Genomic DNA, 23,413 nt, shown 5'->3' on the forward strand with positions numbered 1-23,413 from the left:
GCCAGCTCCCAGCCACCTAGAAAGCCACGCCCAGCCTCTGCCAAAAATGGAAGCACCCGAAAACACAGCCCAACACCTCTCCACAAAACACAGCATGCATTTTTCTGCATTTTTCCAAAGCATGCCAGCGAGTTCTCTATGTCAGCGATTCATATTGCTTTCCATAATGTTCACCTTTGCTTTTTATTTGTTGCCCTTGTCTAAGTTTTTGACAGCATAGTTTATAAATGCAATGCAAGTACTCTAATGCACCACACCTGCAGATTGTTCAAATGAGTTGACTGTTTCAGCTGCCTCACCATGCAAAGATATCATGAGAGACAAATAGGACAATATCTATTTCCATCTCATGCCACAGTAAAGGAATGAAAACTATTGGCTGCCTTGAAGTAAAACACAATGATCTGAATTTTCTTCTTCTTTTTTAAACCACAGCTCTGTAGATTCATGTGGAGCATAACTGGCATCAATTTGACACGAGTCGATTTTTCTTTAGAGTTTAGAGTTCCTCAGTGCATTTAACTCTGACCGTTAAGCAAGCGCAATGCTGCCGAGTGCTGTGCATTCTGCAGAGGAATGTAGGTCACACAGTTCTGCCACTTTGTTGAGCTGTCACAAGTGACACTAAGATCACAAAGCTACAACCCCAGAGGCTGTCATCCCTGCACTGTAATCAAAGGATCTCTGACGTTATATGAGCATGTATTAAATGTATCCAGTCAAAGAAGCATTATCATTATCATTGTTTGCTCACATTTATTGTTTGACTTCCACTGCGGAGAGGAGGTTTGAAAGTTTGTATCGCCTCTCCCGTTCTTCCAGACACCGATACTCTCAGTACCTCACCGCTCAAGTGGTTGACAGCGATGGACGACAAATCAAAAGCACCAAGTCCTCCTTCTACCACTACTTGTGTATTCTTGACTGGGTGCCGACGTATCGTCCACTGGAAGGAGGACAGCAGGAAAGACAGTACCTCCGTCCAAACTCAGTCTACCTGAGCTCACCTGAGGTCATCGACCTGCTGGGGACTCATGTCTGTTATGTGGACATAAACCCCAGCGAGTTTACCAGAGCTCTCGGTAAGAAAGAGTGTGATGGTGTAGAATTGTGTTGTCCATCGCTGTAGCTCTTGGTTATCCTATACTTGCCTTTGAACCGGTTCCAGAATAGACAGTCGGTCTGTAATTTTCTTATCCTTCTTTCAGGAATGAGACAAAGTGTCTCAGTGGATGCTCTGATTAACTACCTGAAGGAGTGGTGCGTCAAACCAGAAGCGGATGACCAGGAGCAGAGACTACCTGCGGACGAATTGGAGGGAGCGAATTTCACGTCCACCGTTCAGCACATCCACAACGTCTACACTCATCTGCATAAGAACTGTCCCCTGAGCACTCTGAAGCAGCTGTTCCAGCACACGCCTGCCGTTTTCATAGAGTACAACAGGTACGTCATCAGCTGTGTGAACATACATGTCGAAATTCAGTGACCGGTTGAGCTTAACACCCTCCCCCCCCCCCAGGCGGAATGATGGCTGGTGTTCGGGACATTTCTACCACCTGAAGGAGGTGTGCTGGAGCGACCCGACGGCCATGTTCCTGCGCTACAAGCAACTGACTCATGGACCAGACAGCCCTGTGCAGGAGCCCAAAATCCTGGCTCCATTCTACAACCCACTGGACGGCATGAAAGTCTTCTTCATGAGAGTACGCTGCCGTTTGAATGTTCTCCCAATGTTTTCCCAACGTTCTCTCCTATTTTGTCCCATTTCATATTCTTACATGTTTAATGTTTCAGATTCAGATTTTATCAGCTGTAGCTAGCTAGCTAATTAAGTTAGCGTTAGCATCATGAGTTGGTTGAAAATGCTGTCACTAAAAGATGCTATAAGTCCAGGTTTTTGGAGTTTAGATGGGAATAGATTTTCAGACCAGACTCCACCATTACAAATACACACTATTCATTTGTCTGTGATTTTATCTGTGTCTTATGTATAGCTGCTGAATGTGGATCCCAGTCCCAATATGAATCAGTATGTCGGTTTGTTGGAACTGATCTGCTCATCATCTCCCATACCAACTGCTGAAGTGCTGCAGGATGTGTCGGTGCTCTATGCCAGACTTGGTAAGACATTTACATTGCCAGGCTTGTGTTTCAGAGATTCTCATTCAGTCGCTGACATGTTTTTTACTCTTTATGTCCCATCTGTCAGCAGCTCATTATCTCTCTGCTCTGCAACTGTTGTATTTCCCTCTTGACTAGCTCGACTTGTTACGTTCTCCCTCTGTTCCCCGACTTTACACATAATATAATATAATATAAATCTTTCAATCTTCAACAGCTCTAAAGTGTACCATTCCATTATCTGGTGACCAGGAAAACATCCATCAGCCCAAACTCGATCATAGTTACTGCTCCACCTTGAAGGGTGAGTAATTCATACGCATTCATGTTCATGGAAACGCAACCCTGCCTGACTATTTACTGCAAAGTATTTGCCTCAAACGAGCATCGTCCACCACCTGTCAGTGTGGAACATGTTCTGAAAGCAGCTGGGAGGAATTAGTTGCTGCAGTCTGGGATGACTTTACACTGCTGAGTGAAAGTAGAAACTGTACTGTCTGCAGTGCAAGTGTTAGGAGGTGTGGCAGCAGCAGGGTCAACGACAGTACTGATGGAATCAGGGGTTCATCTGAAAGTGTGTGTTTTCACAGAAGTGCTCAAGAGGTCTGTACCCGAGCAGCAAACGTTTGTGTTTGTAGTGACTTCTAATGGATGACCAGCGTCTTCCAGTGGGGAAAAAAGGAACATGTTTTGGTTGTAGGTTTAGCAATAGAATCCTCCACCCAGAAGATTAGAGGCATGCACGTAGTGGTAATGTTCCTAGGTAATGCCCTCTGCCCTAAAAGCAATATAAAATGTCCATTGGAGGATTAACGAGGTATCATCAGTGATCAAGTAGCAGTGGATAGCGCAGTGTGGAAGAAAGCCACATTAAAGACCTTCAGCTGACCCTGGTTGTTCTTCTTGCCTTGTGCTCAGGTATGGTGTCTGATAAGAAGATCTTCCCCACCAAGGATAACAGCTGGGTGAGTCTGGCACGCAAACCCATGATTCCTGACAGCAAAGAGCTGGAGAAGATCTTCAAACCTCATAAGCAGGTGTGCCTGCTCAACCTGCCACCACCAGAGAAGAAGACCGCACGCAAGAGCAAGACTGGGAACTTTGGTATGCAGCAGTTACAGATTTGTCTACTTAGGGTTCATTTTAGATTTGTACTGTTATCAATGCCCAAAATTGCACAAGTGTAATCCAAGATAAAATGAAGATCTTGACTATTGTTGTATTTTCGCCTGCCAGGGCCGGGAGAGCGAGTTAACACCATGCCTTCCTTCGAGGAGAAGGACCGATCTTTGTTTCTGGAGATCTGCGGAATCCGCCAGCTCTCCCAGTGTGTCAAGACCGAGCCTCAGACTGAGAACCTGAGACCCTGTCCACCTTTGCAGACCATGGTGCGCTCCGTGATACCCTACATTCAGAGGTTCCTCTACCACCACGACGAGCTGTGTGAGGTCTACTCAGAGCTGATTGACAACAACATCGGAGAGAAAATCAGGCGACTTTACTTCGGGCAGGTCAGAAGATCACGCCTAGTCGATTTAGAGCTGTTTCAAAACTAGAGGTAGTTCCACTGGTCTTAAGAATACACATTCGTCTTCATTACTAGATAAAACACATCCCAGTGTAAGCAGAAGTATGCACTCTTGGACAAGTGCAAAGCACAAGCATAATGTCGTCTGGAATGTGCTGCGTGACCAATCTGAGCTTCTGTCTGATTGCTTCAAGGTGGGTAAGCTGTACATTCGCTACCAGCTGGACGTTGCTGACAGCGAGGTGGTGGAGGTGCAGGATGTCAACTGTCTTCTGAAGGACAACAAGGAGCTTTACCTTCAGAAAGATCACCTCTCAGCCAAGCTGGACATCTGCAGGTGTGTGTGCGTGGATGGAGAGTCACCTCTGCTGCCACATTAATTCCTAATTCCTGACCTTCATCTTTTTTTTGACCTCCATAAATGGAGTTTGCTTAACATGTGCACACCTGACCGACTTCACCGGAGCGGTTAGATGTTCAAAGTATACTGTGTTTGTGTGTGTGTGTCTCAGGGAGCTGGTGAAACTGTTCTGCACGGAGCGCAGCCACAGGAAAGAGCTGATGGCCTTCCTGAGTGGCCTGATAACATCGCTCAGCGTAAGTGATATGCGATCCCTTCAAACATTGATCACTAATCCACATCTCCGCTCACGCTCATCCTGTCACTCTTCTCTCTCACGCTCGCACACTTTAATGCCACCATGGCAGCGCTGACCATAGCTAGAACTAATGGGCCGTTTCCCTGGAGGGAGTCACGTTTGCATTACGCGGCAACTTGCTGTCGTTTCTGCGGAGCGGTGAGGCAGCAGAGACTCTGTGAAGTCAGAGAGTTAAAAGGTTAACAGGGCTCACATCGGGCCTCGACTTTGATCCGTCTCTGTTGAATAATCTGTCGTTTCTGGTTTCCTTTGAGCAGCAGCTTCTTTGAAACATGCGGCAGAACTGGGCTGCGTTCTATAATGGATGTCGAAATCTGGAGAAGACGCAGCCGACTGTTTGATTTAAGTTGTGTGTCTGGATTTGCCAAAGTAAACAAAATGGATTTCTTGACTGATTATAGATTTTAATGATGTGATTCTGAGGCGTAACACCCGTTTAATACGCTGGAGTCAGACTGATGCAGATATGAGAGGCTTAAGGGAAAATTGCATCCAGATCTGCCTCTCGATTTATTGCGTCCGCTTATTACTTTAACTTTCGTATTATTCTGGGAACTGATCAAACAGTCACTGGCTGGACATGTTAATGAGGTCATCAACACATTAACGAGATGAAACGCCTCTGAAGCTACAAGGTTGGGGACGTCTGCCGCTTCCTCTTTTGGCGTGAGAATCTGAAAGGAGAAATCAGCTCTGGGTTCTTTTTTTCGATCCTGGTTGTTAATTCTCAGTTTCGGTATGAAGTACTTTAACTCCCTCTGAAAAAGCAAGCCGTGTTGTACGGACGGAATAATGAACTTGCACTATTCCTGGAAAACATTAAAGAAAAGCATTAATCGAAAACAAATGTAATATCCTACCGTCGTTGCCTCTGTTTGTGTGTGCAGGACTCAGGATCCCTGAGGAGATACTTGCTCAAAGAGGACATCAGAGAGCTGCCCAGTGAGGAGGAGGTGTGGGAGGTCCCAGAGCCCCCCAAACTAGATATTAACCTGGAGAGAGGTACAGAGGACACCTACGCATCATCACTGCTCGAAAAGCAAGATGCAAAATCTCATCCAGATCGTCTAGTGATGATGCCTGCAAAGGAACTGACAATGAAGGAGCGTTCAAAGTCTCATTTACTGACTATCCTGTCACTGCTACTTGTGGCCCCAGTGGGCACTGGTGTGCAGTAATTACATAGCCTTATTGAAAGCCCTCGCACAAACCAGTTAAAGGAAGTCAGCTATTACTTTAGAGTTTTTAGTTTTCAGTGTGTTAGTCTGTCTCTCAGTACTCTCGGACAGATATATAGTTTCATTTTTCATTTCATGCATGCATGTGTGCAGCCCAGTGTCAGCGTGTGAAAGAATGAGAGTGTGGCGCAGAACATCAGCTTGTAGCTCAAACTGGAGCATGAGATGGATTCTAACAACGCTGCGCCTCTTTCCCTCAGTCTGTGTGATAGTGACATCTTACATCTGCAGTTTCTGCAAGTCTCTCTGTGACACTTGCCCCGATTCCCATTATCATTTCATAATATTCAAAGTGTTTTTCTTCTCCGTCTCAGCCGCGCACAAACACTCCCCCTCTACACACACACACACACACACACACACACACACACACACACACACACACAGATAGATAACTGGTGTGTTTCTCACATATGCTAATTCGGGTTTGTTCACTGTTGTGTGTGGCGACATAAAAGAGCAGCTGTTGCCAGGGCTCAAAGAGCGAGAGGAGCAGATCCCTCACTGCAGCAAAGAGCACACACACACACTTTCTGTTTCTCACACACACACACTTACATCTGCGAAGATTAATGTGATCAAAAGACTTTTCATCACAAATCTGTTCTGTGGCATAAAACAGGCTTATATAATTGATGTTTTGCAGCTTTTATCTAGTGTTTTCTTCTTCTGCTTTGGTTGTAACTAAGTGTAAATGTTGTGCTTCAGTGCTGTCAAGGAGCGACTCCTTCATCAGCTCCCCCGAGGAGCCATCTCGCCCTGCGCAAGAGGACGGGGCGCAGACGCTGGTTTGCTGGCCTCCTCGAGCATCCATACTGAACGCAGCAACCAATCGCACTGGTACGTCGAGAAGGAGAGGGTTGTTCCAGCTTGGTCACTTCTTCATAATGCGAAACTGAAACACGATTTCTTTGTGCAGCAGGTCATGCAGACAGCAGCGTGGTCGAGGCCGTCATGAAGATGTGGCCGCCTCCTGCTGCACCCAAAGACAGAGCACCAGAGAAGGACGTCGCCCACAGAGAAAGCAGCCAGAGTCTCAGCAGCAGCCACGAGGCAAACCAGCCACCCAGGAACAGCAGACCTGCAGACCCTCAGAGAGTCCACCCAGGCCAACCTAACCCTGCTGCTGTGACCTCGAACACACCAAAACCTCCAGGTTACACATTCAAGAAACTTCTGCTGCCTCTGTTCATGCTGGTTTAGAATTACTTTGAACACTGTTGTTGTAATTGCTGCAAGCAAAATGTTGAATTTAAAGGTGCATTAATCAATAATATTGTATAAAGATATTATTCTGTTTATTTTATCTTTGCTCTGGCAGAATTTAAAAATGAGGTACAGTTTATGTTTACAGCAAAAATATGAAGCAAATCCATTCTACTAAATCAAGGCCTCCTTTAATAGACTAGTCTGGCCACTCCGTTTGTGACTGAGTGAAAGAAGCCATAGTCACACACACTGAACATCCTGTGTTAAATTCTTCTGTTTGGTCTCGTCTGTTGCCGACAGAGCGCAGTCAACAGAGTGAGACCACGGCGTCTAACAGAGCTGAGGGTGGAGAGGAAAGCACAGCTCCCAGACCTCCATCTGCACAGCCTGCTGAGACAGCCAGAGAGCAGCCGGCTCCAAGCAGCCCGTAGGCTTCTTCTCCTCATTCCCAAAAATCTGAAAAATAAATGTGGAAAACTAATGTTGATTTTGCTCCTTACATAATCCCATTTGCCTCTCCTCTTCCCGCTTCTCTCTCTAAACTGGCCCTTCCTTGGTCTCCCTCTCAGCGGCGCCCCCGAGGCTGTGGTGCTTTCCAGCACGTTCCAGGGGACTGCAGCCACTGCGGAGACTCAGCGTCCTCCTCTGAACCTGGACTTCCCTCACTGGAACACGCAGGCCACACTGGAGGACATGGCGCTCACCTGCCAGAGACCCACCACCGTCAGTACTTTCACCACATGTGATGATTTATCAGCGGCTGAGCTTCGGCGAGATTTTCTAAATGTTGTGCTTTGCTTAGGTGTTGTTGTCTGACGATGCAATGGACATGGTGGCGATCGGTGAGTGGGGGGAGCAGCTGGTCAACTCCTTCCTGTGTCACTGGCGAGACAGCGGTGACCCCGGACGACCCACACACATCCTGTGGTGTAATCAGGACGGAGAGACGGGCCAGCCCTACGACTTCAAGCTGACTTTTGGACAAGCGGGATGGCCGGCGGTGGTGTACGTGGAGGTGAAATCAACTATAAAGAAAGAGAAGTCGTTCATCCACCTCTCTGCCAACGAGCTGGACTTTGCACTGAAAGAGAAGGAGCGCTATCACATATTCAGAGTGTACAGCGCGGGAGACGCCCAGAATGTCCGCCTGTGTCGCATTCAGAACCTGGCGCAGCATCTCCACACAAAAGATGTGCCACTTTATCTGTTTTTGTAGGGCCTTTGTCCATTCGTGGCTATATTTGCACTATTATTAACCCACACCACGATGACAGGCCAACACAGTCACATGCCTTTACAAGTTCATCCTAACGGCACTGATTTTAATTCTTTTAAATGTCTTTCCTAGTGTGTTGTTTTGCCTTCTAATGAGATAATGGTACACATTCCTGTTTCCTTTTTGTTCAAAATATTCGGATCGCCACTACACGCTGCAGTGAGTTTTCCACTAAGTGTACAATTTTAAAATGGTCCCTGGACATACTGAATGTCTTTTACCTTTTTTTATTCCCCCTACCTCACCTTTACTTCAGCATTCCTTTGAAATAAAATAATTTTCTGGCAGCTGAATGACTGAATGATTTTGACTCATGGCGCAGTGTGTGAACAGTTTTTATGCCTTGAATTAGCTCACAGACAGTTCAAGTCCATCATTAGCAGTGAGACATCCTGTCACCTCAACTTCGCTAACAGATGAAGTGGCTATAGCTGAGGTTTAAGTTAAATCAAATGGAAGCGCAGCTGACTGGACAGGTCCCTCACAGGCTCCCATCATTCCTGGTAATTACACTGTCACAGGGAACAGGCCGTGCTTCGATAGGGCAGGCGTACAGAACATCTCTATGATGCTCACACAGCTTTTCCATTCCTCCTTAACCATATACTTCTTGATACAGTTGTTACTCCTCAAAGAAAAGGCCAATCCGACCACCCCGGAGAACCCCTGGTGGTTCCTCAACCTGAGTATCAGAGCTACAGTCTGCAGTTGGTGTAGGATGGTAATCCTTGCAAAACGGGACACTTATTACCCATGTGATGAGTGTTGGTGGAGAGATCAGAAACAGCCTGCGGGGACAGCACCTCCCTATTTTCATCCTGTGATGCAACCACTTGGTAACCAGAGGGCTGTTTTCTATGAAGAATCAGTCATGGGTAATGTGTCACTGAGAGACTAAATATATTAAATGAGCTAACTGCAGAATGTCTGATTTACGGTAAAGCTGTACAGAGATGAAAAATAGCTGCCAGAGCTCGTGAGATATAACTTTGGCTAATGTAATACACAGTATTTGTTTAAAAGATAGTGCAGTTATGCACAGGAATAGTAAAATACAATGTCTTTATGGAGAAAATGAACCAACATCAACACAGAAGATAAAGTCACTGTTAACAGTGTTGTGAATACTGAAGCAGTGTTTCATCAAAGATAGAGACTCATGCAGAGCCGCAGTCATGAGACACAACAGAGATGACTACCAGGTGATGCTTGTTTTGTTTTTTTTTATCCTCAAACACATATTTTTATTAGAAGTGGGACTCCTCATGCCCTGCACAGATGCCCCCTCTGTCTTGCGATGAGGCATTCATGTGCAGCTTGTAAAGTCCGTGTCAGAGCTCTTACATCATAAATAAGAGGTGATTTTTGGATTGAAAATACGACAAAATTGAACCTGTGATGCAGCAGATACTGGTGGTGATTGCTTGTGTATTCAAAGAGTTGTATTCTAAAAAAGCAAAGCACCTGATTTATTTCTAAAACCAGAATTCATCGGGTAAGTCCCATTGATTTTGGAAACCTTTTTAGATAACAGACAAAATGAACACTGAGTTTAAAAAGGGCTAAAAGTAGGCCTCACTTTTAAAATCGTCTTCTGAAAACAGACTCCCTCAGTGACAGGAGCAGATCACGGCTCAGCTGTGATGGTATTTGGCCCTGTATTACTTTGTGGTCAATAACCTTCCACTGCCTGAATGGACGTATGGACAGAAAACACAGCCCAACATGTGTGAGTGACTAGAATTTGGTTAGAATCTCAGCGTGTTGTGATTAACAGGGTCCTAAAATAATTTCAGTCTCAGTTTCTTTACAAGGTTTTCAACATGATACTTGAAGTGATTCGTCGAGACAAACACCTACAATGTTGTTATAGCAGGCATGTATTACAATAATAATAATAATAAAATATTAAATGTCGATTGTAGATTATTACGTGCAGCTGTTAGAGAAGATCTACAAGCAGGTTATATAAAACTGTATCGTCTGCATACCAGTGACAATTTCGCAGATAAAGGAAATGTTTTGGAGACAAACAAAGAGGATTTCATATGATCACATATAATAATAGGCTAATAAGTCACCTTTGTTAGAGGTTTACAGACAATATTCAAATATTTACTGTCTGTAAGCATCATGTCTCCACAGTACTTTTTAATAGGTGTCAAATGGGTGCAAGTAGAGGAAGTTAATGCTCTTCAGTTTAACATGAGTCCCATGATGATTTTGTAGTTTCGAGCATTCTGAAAAAAAAAAAATCATCTCAGTGTTAAGATGTGCTTCAAAATATTTGCTGATGTCGTTTTCACTGTCTACTTACAGTCCCTGAATGTTACGCAGCAGGACAGTTGGACCTGTATCCTACCAGGTCAGCATTTAAAGACACCCCTGCACCTGTTGTGATATTTCCGGCTGTCCCTGAAGGCAGCATAGTCTGTACGGAGACAGCGAGCAGCGGCAGCTCCCGGCGGAGCAGCGCTGCGATTGGCCGGAGCTTAAAGGAGGGGGAGGGCTTTAACTGCCGCTCCTCTCCTGTGCTGCCTCCCCTCTCCTCTCCTCCCATCCTAGAGGACAGAGCGATGCGGAGACAATAGGACGCAGAGCCGGAGGAGGCTGCAGGATGCTCGGCGCCACATCCACCGTCACACGGCTGCACGGAGGCTTCTCACAGGACCCCGACATCAGGCGTTTCTCCCGGCTCACCTGGCCTTAGTATGCGCTCAGACCATCCCGTGTGTTTACCAGCAGCCTGGGCTGACAGGGCGGACTCCACAGCCTCCATATGGGAACCAACTGAAGGGTGAGTGGCGGAATAAACCCGGATCGACGCTCCATCTATCCTCACCTGCACCCTGAGTAACACGGCATCAGACTCACTGAATTAATCAGCAATTACTGGATGAAGTGGGATGTATTACACTGAGCTTTCTCACAGCCAGTGCATGATCGATTAGGCCCATTCTGTGGAGCAGCATACATGAAAACAATGCTGTTATTGGCCCTTAATGGTGTGTGTGTGTGTGTGTGTGTGTGTGTGTGTTGTCCCATTTATCTCCAGCAAACAACAAAAACGCAGCTCGTCGCCGTTTTAGATTGTTAACAATATTTCTGTAATTTGTGTTATTGATCACAACACAACCTCTTGCGCCCCTCCCTCCCTCACCCACACACCCACCCCCCACCACCACCTCCACCATACATCCTATATGTGGCATGCCATATATGGTGGCAGCCAGGTATCAGCAGCAGCTTGTGTGTGCGTGTGTGCGTCACGTGTATCACTCATGTTGTGGGGGACATAAATCTGTTTACACAGTCACATTGTGGGGACTCACCTGCCTTATGGGGTTAAAATATAAGTCTCCATAAGGTAGATCATTACATTTTAGGGTGAAGACCTGAGTTTAGGTTAGACTTAGGGTTAGGGCTAGGGTTAAGGTTAGGCAAACACTGGTTATGGTTAGGATAAGTGTCCAGGAAATGAATGCAAGTCAATGTAACATCCTCTGAAGTGATGGAAACTCGACTGTGTGCGTGCGTGTTTGCCTGTCACTCAGCTCTGAGCTCTGCTCCACTAAGTGACGGTGATTTTCCTCAGTGTCAGTGCTGTCTGAGGACACACTGCAGGTGGGATGACATAGCTGCTGAAGCTGAGCATGTCTGGAGAATAAGAAGAGACGATAATGTTTACACCCTGACTGCCTCGGTCCACATGCTGGTTTCTGTGCTCGCTGGGCCAGCGGCCAGTGAGTTCAGCGCCTTCCTAATTTTTCTAAGGAAACAAACTGCTGACATTATTGCAGTGTTGTCATCCAGAAAACTTTGTACTAATGAAATTTGTAGGTATTATTTTGCAGAAATGACGTAGGTGTGAACCGCTTTGTAATTAATTGCTATTTTAAAGTAATCTACTGCTGTATGTATCTGCGCCACTGTGTGTGTCTGTGTGTGTGTTAAGCCTGAGACGCAGCTGATCAAAGTGGGTTTAAGCTTCTTGATGGCACGCAAAACAGACACATCACACACACACACACACACACGGACACACGCGCACACACACACAAGACACACTCCAGCATGATGAGTCACAGATCACAATGTAGGTCACATAGACACTCTGGTGTTCAGCGGTCCTCGCCACTGGGCATCTCGCCGGCAGCTGTGGTAACTTTGCCTGGGTCTGTCCTCAGTGCCATCGTTTTTTTTTCCTAGGATGGCATCGCATCAGTGTACAGCTCTGGTATGTCCCGATGTTGCTTGTATGCACAGAAACGATGATGTTTGATGTGGAAGGATGCTTTTCCGTAAACGCCACTTCCACTTTTGTGCAGTACGGGACAGCAAACTTTTCATGTGTGTAAAAGAAGACCTTCAATAACTCATTCGTTGTGTTTTTGATGACAGGTTGCTTGGGGGTCATTCATTTGGGCAGCAGAAATGCTAACATGATGTGGTTGTACTACCATGACACAAAGTTAACAGCAGATCATTTTGAATTCTCGAGCGGGTATTTTGGGAAATACTTTTACTCGCTTCTCGCTGAGAATTAGATGAGATCAAGACCACTCTCTTATGTTAGACATGAAGCTAGAGCCAGGAGAGGTTTGGCTTAGCCGAAAAAAATCCACCTACCAGCTCCCCCAAAGCTCACTGATTAACACGATGGATCCTGTTTATTGGGCCTGTGCTCCAGCCGAAATGTAAAAACAACACTCTGTGGCTTCACAGGGAGATTAGCACTGGACCTATTTCTCGCCCGCACTTAGTGATGTCCTGGACTCTTTGCCGCTGGTTGCCTGGCAACCTAATTGTAAAAACAAGACTTCAAGGAGTTCAATTTAAAAGCGGGGGTCGGGGGATTTTGTCACCTGTAGGCCGAGCCAGGCTAGCCTTTTCCCTCTGCTTCCAGTCTTTCTGCTAAGCTAAGCTAACCATCTGCTACCTCTGCCGTCCAGATGCGAGAGCGCTATGAAAGTGGATAAGCTCAAGGTTGTTTATTTTCTTTAATATTTCTGGTCTAAGCAAGATGACGTCAATCACATTACGACTCAAGTTTTGCATTACAGCCTCCTGATGACATCAGTATGACATCATCAGGGGTTATTTTCTCAGACACAACAAAGCTCCTCCAGCCACAGAAGACATTATATAAATGTTTTCGGGTAGAAAATCGGTGGAGTGCCGCACGAGTTTGAACGTGGTTTCAGGATTTCTAATTACAGCGAGGTCGCGGGTCAGTTGCACACCGAGGAGGTCTGAAGAATTGTTCTCCTGACCTTTAGGTGAAGCCGTAAATGTGGTCAAAAATCTGCTGCACCGGGGATTTGAGATGCTGTAATGCCAGTAGGTGTTCTTGGCTAGTGGTGCAGGGATATTGGCCACTCTTTATATTTCTACACACACACACACACACACACACACACACACACACACGCTTGCTGGTACTTTGCTACTCAACGGTCCTTGTCATTGTGTGCCGCTCTCCCTCTCGTTCCTCTCTCATTATTCTCTCTCCCATACACCACTCCCTGTCAAAGCCTGGTCACACGCACAAACACTGTGGCTGTGTGTGTGTGTGTGTGTGTGTGTGTGTGTGTGTGTGTGCAGCAGCCAGTCACTTCTGATCACGCCAGCTTTTTGCAAACACACGACAAATCCTATGCGGCCATGAAATGTAATTGCTTAACGTTTGCATCGCCGCTGCTCCTCACGTGGGAACGGCAGGGATGTGTCTGCCGGCGGCTCGAACTGAAAGGTCACCGAAATGGAAACAGGATGAAGATGGCGTTGTTCTAATTGTTCGAGGGCAGTATGGCTGCATCTGCGGGGGTGGACGTGGCTCTGATCATCGCCTTGGCTCGCTCGGTGTGCTCGGCCGGGGTGGCTCTGCCCGCCGGTTGCATAAGCAGTCTGGGATTTGGTCGGCTGCAGCCCCTGGTCGCTGCTCTGCTTCCACAGACTGTTGGACCTGGTGGCACCGAGTGTCAGTGTTGTGAAAGGAGGCATCGGGAGAAGGAGGAGGAGGAGGAGGAGGAGGGGTGGATTTGTGGTCAGCTGAAAGGAACATGGTGTATTATGTGTTTGCAGTACGTTGGATTTGAAAGTCTATGGGAGTGTTCAGGTGCAGTCCTGAGGAGGAAACCGGGATTGTCATGAAATGGTTGATTTAAAGTTGCAAAGAAATCGTTGCTTCATACGTTTTTGGATACTAAAACTGCTCGGGATTGCAACTAGCTACTATTTCATCATCACTTAAACTACTGATTTATTTTTGGATGAATGTTAGATCTACAAAATGTCCAAAACTATTGAAAAATGGCAAATCGCTTTTGTCCCAAAATACAATCATTTCAAACAGACTGAAGCAGTAAATCCTCACATGTGACAGGCTGGAACCAGGCCTGTGAATAATTACAAAAATAATAATCAATGAAATTGTTCAATCAGCTGATTGAGTGATCTGCTAACCACTTCAGCGATAATGAGGCCGTCATCAAAGCTCCGCTCTGCTCTTGCACTTTGGATACGGAGGGTGATCTGCTGCATTGCTCTTTTTGTTGTTACGGTGAACATGTCAGCAAAATTGTGTATTACACAATGCAGCAACATTAGCATTCTTTTGGGATAAGTCATGTTGTGTATGGTGGGATTATCAGAGTTTATATGCTGAAAACAGCTGCCTGCTGCGTCCAGGAAACGTGGTTAGTGAGCTAAAAGATACGAACAAGCTCCCTCAGAGCTGCGTACTGAAGAGGCGAGTGATAACTCTCTGCGGGCTTGTTTCTACAAGGGTCACCTTTCATGTTACATATAATCATTTGACCAATTTTTGATATGGAAATATTGACGAGAGCAGCTTTTAGACACCAAAGAGGAAGAGGCCCCTGTTCTTCCACAGCAGGCAGAGCGAAAGATGAGTGAGTGACAGCCTTCACCTTAATCTGCTAAACACAGTTCATCCCATTGAAAGCTTTGGTGCATATTCCAAAATTTCAGCCGCATCAGCGTCTGTCTCTGGATTATATGCAGATATTGTTGGATATGTTGGAGCTAAAGGTTGAAATTCTCTCAATTCAAACTGTCTTTTCGGGTGATAGGGTGTCACATGATGCGCAGTTACGACTTCAGCCACAGGGGGTTCCCTCAGAGGAGGGGAGAAGCCAGGAGGCAAGAGGGAGGTGTGGCCTTTTTGAGAGTTTTCTTTGCTGTATTTGTCTGAATGGTGCAATGTGAATAAAGTTTTATCATTCTTACTCCTAAACCCTAACAATACTCACAGTAACAGACATAGAAGCTTCCAGTCTAATACTCCGTGTTGCACCTTTAAGGTGGAATTGGCTGCAGTGTAAATGCATTGTTATTGGACAACATATACATCCCATTTTTTTCTCCCGTCCAATCAGATGTTAGCCCTGCCAGGGGGTGGTCCAGTTATTGGCTCTGCAGTTGTTTCTGCCAAGGATGTGAAATGCTTGTGAAATGCAGCTAGTTGTGCATTGAGTTACATCTATTGTTAACACTGAGCCTATGTGACGCAGCACACACACACACACACGCGCACACACAGAGTGGGATAGCAGACTTCCACTCCACATGAAGAGCCGACATTTGTCCTGACCTGATGACTCATTCAGCGATGAGTCTAAAGCTGTTTCTATATAAATACAGATGCAGCTCTCTATGCAGAAGACACAAGCAAACACACACGTGCACGCACACACACACATACGTATGTTCATCTGAGCTGAGATAATAGAGATATGCAGAGAGGGTGTGTGATGTCTGCTGGGAGTGTCTGTTCCGTACTCTCTCACACACACAAGCATTAGATCTGAATGCTGAGCCGTTGACGATGCAGATTCTCCTAAATATCTGGTGCATCCCCTGTTCTGCCGAGCATGTGTGTGACGACCACCAGCTGGAATCAGACTGTGTGTTAATTCCCATTAAATGAAAAGTTCGAGCGGATTGTCCCGCGTTAATGTGGTTACGCTCACACTGATTATTGTTTTAATGTAGTTAAGATCATCAGATTTAAGGTGAAATCTTTCATTCATCTGCGTAATCCACACGGTATCAACACTGCTTCACAGGGAGTCCTGGTTCATTTACTAAAAGCAGCAAGACAATTGAAACACATCAAACAGGGGAACAGTCTGCACATGTGATGACTGACTGATTGACCGTTCTAGTATCCAGACGTCAGTTTACATAGAAGCCTGGACACTAGAACGAGTAGCGAGTGACGATCACTGTAAGCTGGATGCTTAGCAGTGGAGTGGACGGAAAGAAGGAAAACACAACTGACGGGGCTGGAAGGCAGCAAGGAAAACTCATTCGACACAGGCAAGCTCAGGATGAACTGGCCAGCAGTCGTGCAGAGATCCAACCTTAAATGCTGTTGGCCTGATGAGCCTGATGCGCAACAGGTGCGCAGGTGATTAGGCAGCAGCCAGCCGAGAGTGTAGAGGACACAGAATGAGCCAATGTGTTGACACAGAGGCAACACATAGACTGAACAGAGGCATCCAATTTCCTTGACAACAAGCTGATGTTTAAAATGCCATATGCTGCACCTTTAAAGTTCCCCCACTGGGAGATTAAACCCCTAAAAATTCGTCTCTGTTCATCAGAATAACATATTTCTATGTTTGCCCCATGCCTAAAAATAGCTTGGATTAACTCTACACCTTTGCCTTCATTTCATACATGTGAATCTGTGAATGTGCACATGTGCCCCTCTTCTATCTCCACCGCTCACCTGCAGCTCGATCATACCTGCTCACACCCTTTGACTCTGCTCATCAAACATAAAAACCTGCAGTTTTAAGGCGGAAGTGCTCAGCCATGTTTAGTGCTTACACAGTGACACACATGCGTGTGTCCTGCAGTGCTATGGTAAGCACTTCTGGCCCTGGACAGGAACAAATAGCCCTCTCTGTTTACAGCCCCCTGCCCTGCCTCCTGTGTGTGTGTGTGTTGCGTGTGTGTGTTTATCACATGTGTCCAAGAGCTTTTATTTAAGGCAGAGAGCGCGCTGCAGTACATCCTCTCTGCGCTGCCATTTATCACCAAAACTGACTCATCCCTCCTCACCTGCTGGTGTCAACTGCTCTTCCTGTCCGCTTCACACAAAAAAGATTACACTCCCACAGAGGAACACAGAGGCCTGTGGAGGGGATGACAAGGTACTTCAACTAATGTGCCGGTGTGTGTTTATGTGTGTGTGTGTGTTTTGTCACATCGCTGGTGACTTAACATGCGATGAAGCAGGTTATGACTGCTCGCAGCTGCTCGGAATGTTCTTTTCTGCATCCCGAAATGAGACGGCGGGAAGAGATTTAACTCTTTGAAGGATTCGGGGAGAACATCAGATGAATGGACTTTGTTTCTAGATTGGCGGGGATGTGTGTTGGTGGTGAATATGAGAGCGGGCCAAGTGCTGCCGGTTTTTCCTGCGAGCGACGACAGGAAGCAGATTCACGAGTGTCACCCCAGGGATGGAGGGAGGCTGCTTTCCCGCACTTCAGGTTATGTAATGAGTGTGTGAGTCTGCACATGCAGACTCCTGTATTTCCTCCACATGTGCCTGGATCTATAGAGGGTCAGGACTTGGCAGTTGCTCAGCAAGGAAAAAAGAAAGCAATCACTAAGAATAATCACACTGCAGCAGGGAATGGATTTGCTCGAAAGGACTGTTATTGGCTGTTTGTATGTGTGTGTGTGTGTGCGCGCGTGTGTGCTCACAGCTCAGCTCTGGCATCCCCCTTGGCGAGTAGCATTTAGAATTACTTAAGCCTCCACTGCAGATAATTAGCATTTTCAGTGACTATCACACTGCAGATCAGAACAGACTGTGAGCTGCAACATCGACGGCTTGTTGTCCATCATTGACCTTGAAAAACCAACAGAAATGTCAGAAATACACCCTCCCATCTGCAGCCCTGAAGGGGAAACGTTGTGTAACTTGCGCGTCCTATATGTTTCTTCAATGCGTCCATACCTTCACAAAAATTTGGATAAGAATAAGAATTTAAAAATGTCCTCTCTTGTTTCTGTACAGTGACACCAGGTGTTAGCTGCTGCTGCTGCTGCTGCTGCTGCTGCTGCTGCTCTTGTCCTGCCCGAGCGTCCGCTCCTCTGTTTTCTCCCCCGGTCCGTCCCCTCAAACGGTTCCCAGAATGAGCTCCTCTCCGCTGGTGTCTCGAGCCAACATGGACATCCTGGATGAGCTGCAGCTGATCGCAGCCCAGAACCTGGAGAGGCTGGAGGTCAACAAGTACTATGAGGTGATCAGGGAGCTGGGCAAGGGCACCTACGGCAAGGTGGACCTGGTCATCCACAAGATCAGAGGTGAGGGGACACGTACACGAAAACATTCTCGCAAACAGAAAAAACCTAACTAAGCAAAAAATAAAAACAGTACCAGCAAAGTCAATGAGGTTATTTTTCTTCCATTTCACCCCAAAAGGTACAAAAATGGCACTCAAGTTCCTGAAGAAGAAGACAACCAAGCTGAAGTCGTTCCTGCGGGAGTACAGCATCTCGCTCTACCTGTCTCCCTGCCCCTTTATCATCAACATGTTCGGCATCGCCTTCGAGACAGACGAGTACTATGTGTTCGCGCAGGAGTACGCTCTGGCGGGGGACCTCTTCGACATCATTCCTCCACAGGTGCTCCATCTCATCTTCTTCTGCTTTTTGCTTCTTTTCCAAAACATGAAGAGGGAAGGAATTATGTCACTTTATGGACCTTTATGATCAATAAATGCAATCCAGTAATGTTGAATTTTCCTTGAGAATATTTTCAAAGGAGCTTTAATCACATAAAAATTCTGTTTTCAGGGGCTTTCATAAAAGTTTGGATTTAATGCCCTATCGCACTGACAATTCAAATGCACAATCAGAAAAGAAAACAAATACAAGTAGGATGCAGAAAATCTCAGCACGATCCTGTAATTTGAAATCTTGAAATGAGATATTTAATGTATTTTCTGCATCATTACACGTGTAAGCTGCGCATTACTAAATACTCAGAGACACTTGTGTCAAGGACCATTTAAAGCTTATGATCATGCAGTTCGATTTGGCAGTTTGATTGGACATTCTCGTCATGTGGTAGCCCATGAATGAGCCACCCGGGGCGCTGAGTGGCATGAATGAAGCAGCTGCTACGAGCGCGACTTCAGAGCTTTGCCTGAACCAGCGCAGTGCTCCATTCTCCACATGTGATCTCCCCCTGTCTGTACCTTCAGGTCGGTCTTCCTGAGGCAGTGGCAAAGCGCTGTGTGCACCAAGTCGCCATCGCTCTGGACTACCTGCACTGTAAGAAGCTGGTCCACAGGGACATCAAGCCTGAAAACATCCTCATTTTTGACCGAGAGTGCCGCAAGGTCAAGCTGTCGGACTTTGGCATGACCCGCCGAGCTGGCTCACCTGTGAAAAGGGTGAGTAACGTTTCAATCCATGACCTCCTGCTCTCTCTTGTTTCAACCATGGCGTTGACCTGTGGTGTTTTCCCCTCCAGGTGAGCGGCACCATCCCCTACACGGCCCCGGAGCTCTGCGACGTATCCCGCCACGAGGGTTTCTGCGTGGACTACAGCACTGACGTGTGGGCCTTCGGTGTGCTGCTCTTCTGTATGCTGACCGGCAACTTCCCCTGGGAGAAGGCGCTGCCCTCCGACTCCTTCTACCAGGAGTTCATCCGCTGGCAGAGGAGGAGAACAAACACGGTGCCCTCGCAGTGGAGGCGCTTCACTGAGCAGGCCCTCCGCATGTTCCGCCGGCTGCTCTCCGTGGAACAGGACCGCCGCTGCTCCGTCAAAGAGGTCTTCGGGTACTTCAGCCACTCCTGGATGCTGGACGTGGAGAACAACAATGGAAACGGCAACAGCAACAGCGGAGGTGGTGGAGAGAGGGTTAACGGAGGAGGAGGAGGAGGAGGAGGGGGAGGAGGGGGAGGAGGGGGGGTGCGGGGAGAGGTGGGTGGCACTATCTCGTCATCTTCTTCCGGAGAGGAAGATGAGGAGCTCCTTGTGGAGAGGATGAAGCAGCAGACTTTATCTCCTCTTTCCCCGCTGTCACCCCTCTCTCCCTTGTCTCCGGTGGCGGTGGAGAGGGGTAGCGGCGGCGGGGCGAAGGGTGGGATGATGGAACCGAGCGGCGGCCACCATTTCGTGTCCGTCTCCACCAACAGCTCCGTGTCGTCCACCAACAGCTACGATCGAATGCCGCGAGAGAACAGTTCGCCGGGCGGCCGCATGCTGGTGGCTACGCCCATTGAAATCTGCGTCTGAGCACGTCAGAACATTAACGTTGTCACAGACTCACAGCTACACACTTTTATACCTCTCATCCAACCACACTGATGTGCATGCATGGAAAAAGAAACAAGCAGACAATGAATACTAACACGTATCCTGTTTCAAACATCTTGAGAAAGGAAGAGCACACGCACACACAGGGGTGATTTAGAAAGTATTCGGAAAATGTACGCAGTTTTGGTCGACGTGGTGACTCCAAGAGAAGCCCCCATTTCCACTTTGATTTCAGTTCCACGAAAAACCCCACAGGAAAAACGAAAAAAATTGCTTCCATTTGAGATTCTGCCACTAAAACCATCCGAAAAGAAGACCAAAATGTATTTCTAAAAGCAATACTTCCAAGCAAAAAAGAAAAAAGAAAAAAATAGACTCACAGAGGTGGAAGAGTGCTGTGTGATCTCTTCAGGACGTGACCGGCCGTCATTTTTTAATGAAGCCAACGGACAAAGGATTTGTATTTTTGAAGAAGTTCGAGGAGAAAGCGAGCGCGCGGTGGTTTTAAACGTTTCATGTGTAACGAAAAATGTGAAAGTGCGAGTGTGTCTGTTGTATGAATCCAAAAGAAGTGGATTTATTTTGCTTTGAGAATTTTATTATTTATTGGAATCTAAAAAGACTACATACTCTATTTTTTCTATTGTTTTTTTTTTTTTTTTTTTTGTAAAGCAGCTTGCGTTGATTTCCGTTCGACTTCACATTGTAATTTGGCGTTCTGGCTTCGCTGTGCCAAATCCACTTCTCTGTGCAACATGTTTGATTGGCTGCCGTAGATACTGGTTTGAATGGTGGTATATTATGTGTGAGGATTAACCAATGGTTTTCAGATGGGATATTTTCCCGTCATCGCGTCAGACTAGACCAAGAGAAGGCTTATGATGTCTCTGTTCTTCATGTCAAACATATCTACTTCACTATTGAAAGACTATTTTGTACTCACTCTTGAAATTCTGTTTGTATGGCGTCTATTTTCTTTGAATTTTTTTTTTTCCCAAGAAATTCTGTTTGTATTGCTTCCGTTTTCTCCCAAGCCTTTCGCAAAATGTCACTGTCTGAAAAAAAAGGAAAGAAAAACGATCACATGTTCAGTTCAATCCGAAGGACAAAAAAAAACAAAAAAACAACCATCACAGAAGACGTTAAAGAGTCACCTTTTATAAATTGCATGAAGAGTAGCTCAAACTTACCTTTACGAAAGATCTGAACCGGCTTTACAAAAAAAAAAAAAAAAAAAATTTGTGGAAAAAAAAGGATAAAAAGAAACGTAAAATGTTGTGATGTGGAATTTTTGCTGTAGCACAATTTCTTGCATTATGTCTCAGAGTGAATATTGCCGTCATGACCTCCTGAGACATCCTAGGGCTAAAGAAAAAAAATCAAAACAATAGTTTCTATTCAGTGTGTCGTATTTGTATTGCTGTTAATGTCGTGTACATCTTACCACCTTCAGGAACAGGAAAAAAAAAGAAAAGCATGAGGACATAGAGCGAGAGGCTTGAATTTAAATCGCAGGTAGGGAAATAAATGACGTAATTTTAGAAGAGATTTCTGCTTCTAAATTGCCACTTTTAGTCAAGTAGTGTGGCCTAGATGTTTTTTTTTTGTTTTTTTTTAACAAGTTAAAATTAACAGCAAAAAAGTACTCAGTTTCTTTCTTTGACTCATGAATATTACCTAAATAATTTGAAGAAAAAAAGCATTGGATCATGCACAGGAATGGGCGTTTTGTGTGTTGCTTTCCGGACATAAATCTGCATGAACTTGTATGTGCTAAAGCTCTGTAGTGAAAACCTGCTCTGTGTTTCTCCCGTCACAAGCTGTAGTACTCTATAGATGTAGTATAGCTGCAAACAACATGTTTCTTTATCTTGTGAGAGTCACCGGCCTCAGCTTGGATATGCCCGACTGAGGATCAGCTCAACTCGGTTCAGCCCTGACATAAACCGTTTGGATCGCGTTCATCAAAGCTGCTCCCGGATCAGCGAGCGAGTATGCAAATGACTACATCTTGTGACAATCTCTGACCTCATCGGCAGCCTTCTGACTCAGTACAAAGGACAGTCCTGATACAGACACTGTAGCGGTGCTGTTGTCTGAAGCCGCTCACTCTCCATCAGCCAGCTGCAAGCAGCACTGGCTCTGCAGCGTTTACTGTGGAAGCTCCAGCACACCAGATTCAACAGCTGAGGCCGTTCACATGAGCGAAGGCGAGATTTCATGGGCCTGTACATCACCTCATCACGTCATTCCTTCTCTGCAGTATTCCCCCTTAAATCACCCTTTTACTTCCCACATCAAACAGTGTACCAAACATCCATACGAACTAACTGCATGACAGATTTCGTAAATGTGGCAGCGGCGGGGCCAAGGGGTGGCCAGTGATGGCCTTTAGGAAAAGAAAGAAAAGAAATAAACAAATGAGAAGAAACATATGTTGCTCAAACAATATGGAACACAACCCACAGGATAAAATACGTTGCAGAAATGACCTGCTGTTCGTTTGCTGTGCCCTCAGTGCTTTAGTTAGCATCAAGCTAACTTCAGATTTGCTGTTGTGGTAATGCTAACGCAGCAGTAACCTTTATCTACGAGTTTTCCAGCTGTGGTGTCGAGTCCAAAATGCTTCCAGTCATGACAGTGTATTTTACAACTGTGCTTTTTGCACTTCACATTCACAGCGAACTGAATTTTTTACCAGGAAGAGGCCAGAATAGAGACTCGAGCCTGGCCACCCCACTGGTCACCACGCATAACATCACTTTTCCGGTCACTCTTTTCCTGCAAATAGCTAAGCTAGCTTGCTAACATTTTCCTATATTATGCAGGAGTTAAATTTAAAGCGCCCTGTGGAGTTTTCATGTAAACAAACATGATGTTTTGTCGGGGCACTGCTCCATTTCTGGGAGAGTTGCGGCCACCAGTTGGTGGCAGAATAGCAAAAAACCGACTGTTCTGTGTAAGCAAGTGAGTCTTTGTATGCACAAAGGGGGGGACCCACTCATAAAAACATTGCTTGTAGCACTCCTAGTGGTCAAAAACTCCACAGGGTACCTTTAACTT

At 46.0% G+C, this 23,413-nt stretch overlaps 2 protein-coding genes across 5 annotated transcripts in view; both read left to right on the forward strand.

The window, feature by feature from the left end:
• The window catches only part of LOC143339417 (uncharacterized), a 32,555-nt gene extending 24,234 nt beyond the window's left edge, over nucleotides 1-8,321 (forward strand). For 3 of the 4 annotated variants that reach the window (XM_076760622.1, XM_076760626.1, XM_076760623.1), the window contains 15 exons: nucleotides 823-1,082; nucleotides 1,209-1,446; nucleotides 1,523-1,706; nucleotides 1,998-2,124; nucleotides 2,342-2,428; nucleotides 3,043-3,228; nucleotides 3,361-3,635; nucleotides 3,847-3,989; nucleotides 4,165-4,249; nucleotides 5,199-5,313; nucleotides 6,258-6,389; nucleotides 6,469-6,705; nucleotides 7,059-7,185; nucleotides 7,328-7,481; nucleotides 7,561-8,321. In XM_076760622.1, the coding sequence (XP_076616737.1) occupies nucleotides 823-1,082; nucleotides 1,209-1,446; nucleotides 1,523-1,706; nucleotides 1,998-2,124; nucleotides 2,342-2,428; nucleotides 3,043-3,228; nucleotides 3,361-3,635; nucleotides 3,847-3,989; nucleotides 4,165-4,249; nucleotides 5,199-5,313; nucleotides 6,258-6,389; nucleotides 6,469-6,705; nucleotides 7,059-7,185; nucleotides 7,328-7,481; nucleotides 7,561-7,974 (2,764 nt within the window). In that variant the 3' untranslated portion in view covers nucleotides 7,975-8,321. The remainder of the gene's footprint in view (nucleotides 1-822; nucleotides 1,083-1,208; nucleotides 1,447-1,522; nucleotides 1,707-1,997; nucleotides 2,125-2,341; nucleotides 2,429-3,042; nucleotides 3,229-3,360; nucleotides 3,636-3,846; nucleotides 3,990-4,164; nucleotides 4,250-5,198; nucleotides 5,314-6,257; nucleotides 6,390-6,468; nucleotides 6,706-7,058; nucleotides 7,186-7,327; nucleotides 7,482-7,560) is intronic. The other variant, XM_076760625.1, reaches the window with a different exon arrangement.
• Nucleotides 8,322-10,474: 2,153 nt separating this feature from the next.
• On the forward strand, nucleotides 10,475-21,616 carry bsk146 (brain specific kinase 146). Its single transcript, XM_076759334.1, has 5 exons — nucleotides 10,475-10,831; nucleotides 18,095-18,384; nucleotides 18,503-18,705; nucleotides 19,287-19,478; nucleotides 19,559-21,616. The coding sequence occupies exons 2-5, from the start codon at nucleotides 18,213-18,215 to the stop codon at nucleotides 20,327-20,329; spliced, it is 1,338 nt and encodes a 445-aa protein (XP_076615449.1). The 5' UTR covers nucleotides 10,475-10,831; nucleotides 18,095-18,212; the 3' UTR covers nucleotides 20,330-21,616.
• The last annotated feature ends 1,797 nt before the right edge of the window (nucleotides 21,617-23,413 follow it).

Source organism: Chaetodon auriga, chromosome 20 (genome assembly GCF_051107435.1).
Source record: "Chaetodon auriga isolate fChaAug3 chromosome 20, fChaAug3.hap1, whole genome shotgun sequence".
NCBI classification, from domain to species: Eukaryota; Metazoa; Chordata; class Actinopteri; order Chaetodontiformes; family Chaetodontidae; genus Chaetodon; species Chaetodon auriga.